Source organism: Esox lucius, chromosome 8 (assembly GCF_011004845.1).
Source record: "Esox lucius isolate fEsoLuc1 chromosome 8, fEsoLuc1.pri, whole genome shotgun sequence".
Classification (NCBI taxonomy): domain Eukaryota; kingdom Metazoa; phylum Chordata; class Actinopteri; order Esociformes; family Esocidae; genus Esox; species Esox lucius.
The window spans coordinates 30,161,550-30,171,018 of record NC_047576.1 but is presented as its reverse complement, the minus strand read 5'-3'; the positions used below and the strand labels follow the sequence as shown (position 1 = coordinate 30,171,018).

At 43.0% G+C, this 9,469-nt stretch overlaps 1 protein-coding gene across 3 annotated transcripts in view; it reads right to left on the bottom strand.

The window, feature by feature from the left end:
• Positions 1–609: 609 nt before the first annotated feature.
• The window catches only part of pik3r3b (phosphoinositide-3-kinase, regulatory subunit 3b (gamma)), a 209,803-nt gene continuing 200,943 nt past the window's right edge, over positions 610–9,469 (bottom strand). For all 3 annotated transcript variants that reach the window (XM_029121550.2, XM_029121551.2, XM_029121552.2), the window contains 5 exons: positions 8,443–8,585; positions 8,075–8,251; positions 7,540–7,614; positions 7,137–7,310; positions 610–6,631 (listed from right to left, as the gene is read on the bottom strand). In XM_029121550.2, coding sequence (XP_028977383.2) covers positions 6,415–6,631; positions 7,137–7,310; positions 7,540–7,614; positions 8,075–8,251; positions 8,443–8,585 — 786 coding nt within the window. In that variant the 3' untranslated portion in view covers positions 610–6,414. The remainder of the gene's footprint in view (positions 6,632–7,136; positions 7,311–7,539; positions 7,615–8,074; positions 8,252–8,442; positions 8,586–9,469) is intronic.

The window sequence follows — 9,469 nt, the reverse complement described above, 5'->3', positions numbered from 1 at the left end:
GAGTTTTTTAAATCATCTTTATCAAGGCTGCCAATAATCTACGGTGCAGTATATTTGGCTAAAACATAGCTTTGATAAATATGAATTCTGTTCTACGTCTGTGTGGCATAAGTTAAATCAAAAGTGCTTCAACAAAGTATTAGTTTAAGGGTATGCACACTTATGCAACCAAGTTATTGTAAGGTTTTCATTTTTCCCCATCGAAGATTTCAGTTTGTTTTTCAATGGAATTGTTCACATTATTCTGACATGATTTATCTTTGTCTCATTTTTTAAATCACAAAAACCTGGCATTTTCACAGGGGTGTGTATACTTTTCATGTCCACTGTATATCCATATCTATATACTTTTTATCAAAGTCTATTGAACTGAAGTGAGTTTGGCACTATGCAGCCTTGGTATCAAGGTGTGATGGATTAAATATAATACCATAAAATGTTGTTTTAAGTTAAAGCTCATTGAGTATGTGCATTAAGATGTAACATGAACCTGGCGGTACCTATTCAAGCTTCATTTACACAGGCAGCCCATGTCTACTGTCCCCATTGCAGCTAAATGCTCCTGCAGCTTCTTTGTCTATTGATCCACAGGAAATACAGAAACAACAGTATGTTTGAACAAAATATTTTCTTTATTCTGACAAAGAAATGAATATGGTGAAGTTCCATTGATAACGTACATGAGCTGATCTCACAACAAATGGAGACTTTACAACCTATACAAACGTTTGCAACAGATATGAAAACGCAGTGTACTGTGATGGAATTAAACCGATGTAACAAAAAAAGGGAACACCTATAGAAGCCAGAAGCAAGGTATGCATTATGTCGTTGTAATACTGAGAAAGAGGTTTCTGTTTGTTTGGTATGGAGAGTAGAGAACCGCTATTAGCTGGCTATACAAGAGTCAACCACATGCAACACTACAGCGTTGCTACAGAAATAGTTACAGTATACCTGGCAGCATATGTGACTGGGTACTTAGCAGTAATTGTTGGTATAAAGTAAGCAGATGGAAAATGTAAGGATTTAATCTTATTGCTTGTATTTTGTCTTACATAACAAAACCTGCTGGTGTTACAAAATGCTGTGAACAGTGTGAAATAATAAGAATAACTGTTTGATTATGTGAGTTTCGTACTGTGAGCCACCCTGTAAATGTTCAACAGGTCAAACATTCAAAGCATATTATCGGATGTCTCAAACATTGACATATGTTGTAAGGTGGAGAGACAGGTTAGTCCCAACAAGTCAAGCAAACAATAATGAACATGTATGTTTGTATTGCTGTGTTGTTCGTCTTTCTCAGTATTACATATTTTGTTATACTACTGACAACAATAGGACCATAACTTGATTCAGCTAGAAGCAGTGACTTGTTTAGTTAGCTATATTAAATTCAGATCTGAATACACCATAAACAGACAAAGAACAGTTGTTTTTTTGTTTTGTTTTTTAAATCAATTTTTCTGTTTTTTCTTTTATACACAAAAACAACAGTCAATAGTACCAAAGATGCATGCTGGATCTGTACGTATGTCAAAAGAGGAATAGGGACAGTGTCATATACACTTTTCTTTCGTCAAAACCTGCAAAAATTGTTTTTTTGTGTCCATTTTCTTTGTAAATACTTTTATATATATATATATATATATATACACACACACACACACATATATTTTATATATATATATTTTTATATATATATATATATATATATATATATATATATAAGAAGCTGTACTCCTTGAAGCTGTGCTGGGTATTGTGATCAGATAGCAGTGGTAAGAAAACACACGACTCCTGGTGAGAATCACAATATTATTCAAACCCCACCGGCCGCTTGCTGCAAATAAAACTTTGCAGACCCGCTTGAGGGCAAGAAGAAAAACGAGAGACATTATAGCTATATAACAGTCCTGGGGTGCTGTAGGAAACCTAATCCTGCCCGATCCTGGATCTGCACTCCAACCTAGTGTTTCCTTTTCACACAGAAAACCCTTAAAAACAGTCAAAAAGTAAACTTGGTTAACAGATATTTTGGTTCTTCCTCCTATTAACCTGTAATGCATTTCCCTCTCAAAGTATCGTAGTTTGGGCAGCACTAAAACGGACTGTGGTTCTGTGGAACTACACAGGTGCTGTACTCTCAAATCCTCATCAAAAGAACATCTTCACTCCTCTGGCCCTGACCCCTGAACATGAGGGAAATAATGTCACATGCACTCTGGAGTGAAAGAACTGAAGAAACACCTGTGTTTAGACGAACCACTAGACACCAGGGGAAATTACATAGTGGATTTGTCCTAAAAAAGAATGGATACAGAGCAAGCATATCTCTAACTGGATACACTTGTGCAAATATTTCATGTTGTGAAAAAACAAGAGGAGACGGACACCAGGAGTGTTTTTGCTGTGAAGTAAGAGGTCTATAGAAATGGCACATATAAAATGGACCAATGAACCCAAACAAACAACCCAGGTGCAGAGACCTTCTACACCATATAGATAACACCTTGACGTATGTATGGACCTGCCTTTTAGCATTCATCGCTTTCATAGCAGTGGAAACTATACCTCCAATTTGTCTAGACTGAGGGGATCCGAATGAAAATCTTTTACCCTCATTACCCAGAATAGTCCTTGGCGAGGACAATGGTCGGTATCGATCATTTACCTCATATCACCAGGTGAAACCTTTCCTGAATAACAAATTACTGTCATACTTCATATTTCCTGTTGTTGATCATTAGCGTCATTGACATCACTAAGGGAAGGTTCTAGATAACTATATGTCAGACATTCCCTCTGAAAAGCTACCGTAACTAGCTACTCTACATTAGTAACTTTTCAGTCCTTCTGCGAGCAAGGCAGTGGATATTATGAAATGGAAACAAACAACCTTTCAAACTATCAACATCTAAATGCAAAAAAAGAAATGAACTTAAATCTTTGGTCTTAATGTCAGGGAGGAAAGTATACAGAGGGAAAACAAATCAACTAGAATAGAACCTGTATTATTTTAGCATTGTAGATTAGTATGAGAAATAATCCGTCTAACAACAGAAAATGACTACTGAGCATGAGACCATCCTACTGTCTGCGTCCACAATGGCCAATAATATAGGATGCACCCTATCTGAAGAGCGTTGTGTGCAATATGAGAAAGCCCTCATCAACAAACAAATCTTAGCATATTTCAGAGAAATTTTACAAAGCACCTCCTTTCCTCCTTTAAAGAAGCTAATATGATTTCTGTAACTGTTACATAATGTGTGTCATTAAATAGGTCAACCCAGTCCTGCTCACCTTAGAACAAAAACAGATATTTTCTTTAATATATGTACGTATATTTTAATGTAGACATTCAACAGTGAGCGATTCAATAGTTCAAGTAATAAAGTTGGGGCCAATAAAGCTCCCTGTAAAAAACGAACCGAACGTCACCTAAAGAACAACCTTTAAACATGGTTGAGGATAAGGAAGGAGACAGAAGTGAAGATGCGCAGGGATTTGAGCTACAGAGAGCCTCAGTGGACAAACCTAACTGAGCAGGCCCACTGAGGTGGATAGACACCATTTGAAACAAATAGACACTATTGGAAACATACACCATTGCAGTGAATGACACTCTGGGTTTGTTAAACCTGGTTCTACCAGATATTAAATTCTAAGAAACCATGATCTAGCAAAATGGTTAACCTAGCATCCTGCCTTGAGGGTTCTTTCTAAAATAGCGGATGAGGAGACACACGAACAAATGTCCATCTACCAGCCTGATCCGGTTTTACATTCAACATAACCTCGAACCCCCTTCACCACACTGTACACTTCATCCCATGCTCACCCACTACATTCCCTATGGAAAGAGCTTGACCTCACCCTAAACCCTGACCGCTGTTACCAGGCCCAACAGAACAGACCAGAGAGAGACCGAGTAAGGGAGAACCCATCTTTCTTTTACTCCCCAGAGGCGTTTCCCTTCCTTCTTTGCATGTGTATCTAGAGCTTTCAGCTCTGCCTGTGGCCTGGTGAGCCCCCCCACCGCCTCGTTTTGGCTCGTCTCCCTTTACCTCTGTACTGCACCGCTCCATGGGCATGGCCAGTGGGGCTATAGGGTAGATGGAGGTCACACAGAGAGGAGGTACAGGACAGATGGGTGTTGGCCAGGTGGCTGGTCTAGTGGCCAGGGTGCTACGGAGGTTGCGTCCCTCGTGTTTTTGGGAATTAATCCATTCACCGTGAGCCTCCACTAGGTTAGATAAGAATGGCCTGAACGTTCCTCCTCCCCAGTCGGTCACCCAGCAATGCTGGTTCTCATTGTGACGCCTTCTGCCGTACTAGTTAAAGACTGCAGACGCCACACAGGTGCAGGCTGACTTTGTAACGAGTGCATAGTCCTGTTGTCAAAATGTGACGAGTGGGCAATCTATTTGAACCCAGTTTGGCATTTAACTCTGTAATTGATTAGATCAGGTTTGGTAGCCAGCCTCACCACAGTCGCAGAATTGCTGGAGAGGTGTCTTTATCCCATTAAAGCCAAACTGTTGTCCAGTAAGATGCAGGAGGGGGGGCTCACTTGTAACAGAGAAGGGCTGAGTGTTTTTGATGTTCAGCCGCTGTCGTTGTTCTTCTCAGGGTCACTAAATCAGCCCCCTGCCGCTGCAACAAGGCCTTCAGAGGGCCTGACATTAACACAGCCAGAGACCGGACCCCGGGGACACAGACCCTCTGTCTGTCTCATAGGCGGCTGTTGGACAGGTAGCCAATCGTAAAAACAGTAGCCAAACAATCAGCCAATCAGAATAGGGAATTCATAACAGGAAGTAGAGGTACCTGATAGAGTGGGAAATGTCATCGTAGTTGTGTTTGTCAATTTATCAGTGTTTATTGTGCAATGTTAGAATATTTTTCTTTATTTAACAGAAATGTTTCCACTGGTTATGAAGTCAAGCACCGTGTCAGACGTTTGAGGGGAAACAACATCAAAAATAAAAATAAACAATATTCAAAAGCTTCACTGTGCACTTTGATTATCTCTCCTGTGAATGTCTGGAAGCTGGGTTGGTTCAGCTCTCTGGGTGACTGCTAACCTACATAATCATAATACAATGTTGGATTGCACCTTCTTCAAGTTTGAATCATCTAAAGCAAGTGTCTTCAGCTTGGAACCCCCTCCCTCCCTACCTGCTAAGTTGAAACTGAAACAGATCAAAGCTTATTATCTCAAAGATTCTGCAACTAATACAAAAAGTCTCAGTTTGTTTAAAAACAGACATTAGCATATACGTACATCATTTCTTGGGTCTAAAACCACACATAAAAAGGTTGTTTAGTTTGGAGATTTGGTGTCAGACAGTACAGGGCAGTCTGGGCTGGTCTCTCTTAGATAAGTGCTTCTAGCCCGACCATGACCGCTGTGTAGAAAGTCAAACCCACCCACATCTGTCTGTGCGTACCTTTGGGTTAAAACCAAACCTCTCAGAGCATTTAGTTCTTGAGTACTAAACCTTAACTCTGTTTTATGTGTGGTATTAAACGAAGCAAGCACACTCCATTCCTTAAGGACTAATACAAACAACAGTGGACTTTCACTCCCAATGCCAACTTTGGTCTCTGTAGGCGACTAACAGCATGACTGTAAGGTTCCCATAACTTGCAATGTGTCAAAGGAAATAGGATCCAGCCAAGCAAGAAAACATCTCTCTGCCGACAGTATAAAAGCAAGCGTCTTTTCTTCTTTTAGGACCAAACTTGTTTTGCTTGTGACCCTTTTTGGATGCCCCCCCTTACTCCCTCCCGTCTCCCCCGCCCGTCTCCCCCATCCCTTCAGCAGCAGTCGATATGGACGGACACTGAGTGTCATCCATCTGTTATGCTACATTGTTTTTTCTTCTCATTCGGAGAGGGACAGAGAACAATGCCCTCGACATCATCATCATCATCACTCATTCAGCAAACAAGCAGGAAACAAAAAGAAAAACAGAAAAAGAAACAGAAAATAAATAAAATGGACGACAGGAAACAAACACTTCATGTTCTTTTTGTTGTGGTATTTTCTGTTGCAGCGGGGGTCACCTGAAACGCGCCTCTTCTTATTTCCTTCTGTTTTTTTCTTCACATTCACAAACATTTAAAACTTCCTTGTGCAAATCAAGCAGTCTTTAGAAAGAATGCCCTCCAAATGTTCTAGTAAAAATATATATAACTCCAAGGTGGCTGACGTGTGTGTTGCAGCGAGTGTTTTTTGTCGTTGTTTTTTTCTCTCCTCATGTCTATCTTGGGTTCTGGGTACTAGTTTAGATGAGGAGGCTCATTCCCGTACCCTCGCGTCCCAACCCATCACCTGTCCCCACTCCCCGCGTCCCTCCTGGGGCTGGGCAGGCAGGGTGGATTGTCTGTGGGGGCGGTGACTCATCTCCGTGGGGCAGGGCCGGAGGACGACGGGGGCGTCTGTGCGTAGACGGGGTAGGCCAGGCGCACGTTGAGCGAGTCGTTGTGCTGTACCAGGGACGTCTGGTGATAATGCAGGACCAGGTCCTTCAAAGAGCTGTACAGGTTGTAGGGCTCAGCGAAGCCGTAGCCCCTCGGAGTGCTGTAGATCACGCAGTGCTTCACCTCACCTTCCACACTGGAGAGGGAGACAGGCGTTACTGGCTGAATACATTATGAAAATGGAGACTTGGGACATGGACATCTGATTGGACTGATTATATAAGAGCAGTTTGAAAACACAAGGCGCTTGTAGAAGGGTTGCCGGTTCAATTTGTGTGGGAGATGAAAAATGCAAATGTGACATTAAATCAGAGCACGTTTATCTCACCGACGGTATACACTCAACTACTTACACGACAGAGCACGTTTATCTCACCGACGGTATACACTCAACTACTTACACGACAGAGCACGTTTATCTCACCGACGGTATACACTCAACTACTTACACGACAGAGCACGTTTATCTCACCGACGGTATACACTCAACTACTTACACGACAGAGCATGTTTATCTCACCAACGGTATACACTCAACTACTTACACGACAGAGCACGTTTATCTCACCGACGGTATACACTCAACTACTTACACGACAGAGCACGTTTATCTCACCGACGGTATACACTCAACTACTTACACGACAGAGCACGCGTAGCAGCCCTTCTTGCTACTTTCTCTTATGAGAAAGGCTCCGTCAGGTTTGCCCAGTAGAAGGTCTTCAGACTGGGTTCTGTTCAGGTCTCCTACAAACCAGCTCTTCTCATCGTAGTGGGGCAGGTTCTCATCCTCCTCCGTACTCACAAAGTATCCCCTAAACACACACACACAGTAAGGGAGAAAGACACGCAAAAGGCTTAGTGAGGATTCACTGGTGAAATGATGATATGCGCAAAATATCAAACGAGAATTGCCTTAAATCTGTATCCTTCAATCATGAGTATAGCACATGTGCATGAGCAAAGCTGTTGTGAACTGTAATGCTCCTATATTTTCCATACAGAGGGATCTTTTCCGTGGGAGATGGCCCTTTAAACACTTACTCATCTGTGTTCTCATTCTTTATCCCCAGCCAGTCGTTAATTCGTTTCTGACGCACTCCTTTGTGATTGAGCCAGCTGCAGAGAAAGAAGAAAGAAAAAGAGAGGACAAGAAGACAGAATGAAAAGAGGAGAAATGACTACCAGGATCGTGTTCCGGACCATTCTTGATTATGCATGTGGCACTGACAGGAACAGAAGACAGAGGCCATTGAATTAGTAGCACTCGAACAACCCTTCTAAATTCACCTGTCCACAGATAGAAAGAAAACGGGCCTAGTTGTGCTACTACAGACCTCCTAGAAGCCATGTCTACTATATCTGCAGACAGCTCAGGGACCTCTATAAAGGGCCTGCTGTGGCTAAGAGAAGACACAAGCTGATAATATGGCTGCTCTCCAGTTAACCCCGTAACAACTCCAAGTTTACCTCCTTGCTCTCTGGGATAGTTATAGATACGGCTCTCTAATACACTTAGTGTTCTTACACAAGGTACTGGTGTGACTCTGTTAACCCTTTGCCTGCATGGTTGACTTACACAAGGTACTGGTCCCTGATCTTGCGGAGCTGGATGAGGTCAGGTTTGAGGCTGTTCATCTTTTTGTCCGTCTCTCTGTTGTCCAGAGCCTGGGTCTTCAGGTCCTGCTCCAGTCGAATCTTACTGTCATGGATCTCACCTAGACGAGACTTGAGCTTCTCATAGTTCATCATGATTCTACAGGAGGAAGACAGGGTAGATCTGAATACTGTGTGTGCGCTGCCTACACCAGGGCAATGTAACTAGGTCCATTCAGGTATCTAATGTACATTAAAAATCTGTCTGCAAAAATAATGGATTCCTATTAGAGCAGGATGGATTCCTATTAGAGCAGGCCTGAGCCGATGAAAACAAAGTGTTCTGCATACCTCTCAATCTCCTTGTCGTTGCCCTCCCTACGGAAGCGCTCAATGTACTCTTTGCTGTAGCGTTCCTGCGTGTGACACTGCTCCTCAAAGATCTTGATGGTCTCGTTGAAGGCCTCGATGGCCGTCCTCTTCATCTGAATCTCCTGGAAGGGTTAGAAACGGCATCATGGCTGTCAGTTGGCCTGATAATGCTGTACCCTTCTACCTGGGAGGTCTTGGTGTTGTGGGTCTACTGGTGTGTGGTATGATGGGTAGTGTAATGTACCTGGGAGGTCTTGGTGTTGTGGGTCTACTGGTGTGTGTTATGATGGGTAGTGTAATGTACCTGGGAGGTCTTGGTGTTGTGGGTCTACTGGTGTGTGGTATGATGGGTAGTGTAATGTACCTGGGAGGTCTTGGTGTTGTGGGTCTACTGGTGTGTGGTATGATGGGTAGTGTAATGTACCTGGGAGGTCTTGGTGTTGTGGGTCTACTGGTGTGTGTTATGATGGGTAGTGTAATGTACCTGGGAGGTCTTGGTGTTGTGGGTCTACTGGTGTGTGGTATGATGGGTAGTGTAATGTACCTGGGAGGTCTTGGTGTTGTGGGTCTACTGGTGTGTGTTATGATGGGTAGTGTAATGTACCTGGGAGGTCTTGGTGTTGTGGGTCTACTGGTGTGTGTTATGATGGGTAGTGTAATGTACCTGGGAGGTCTTGGTGTTGTGGGTCTACTGGTGTGTGGTATGATGGGTAGTGTAATGTACCTGGGAGGTCTTGGTGTTGTGGGTCTACTGGTGTGTGGTATGATGGGTAGTGTAATGTACCTGGGAGGTCTTGGTGTTGTGGGTCTACTGGTGTGTGGTATGATGGGTAGTGTAATGTACCTGGGAGGTCTTGGTGTTGTGGGTCTACTGGTGTGTGTTATGATGGGTAGTGTAATGTACCTGGGAGGTCTTGGTGTTGTGGGTCTACTGGTGTGTGGTATGATGGGTAGTGTAATGTACCTGGGAGGTCTTGGTGTTGTGGGTCTACTGGTGTGTGTTATG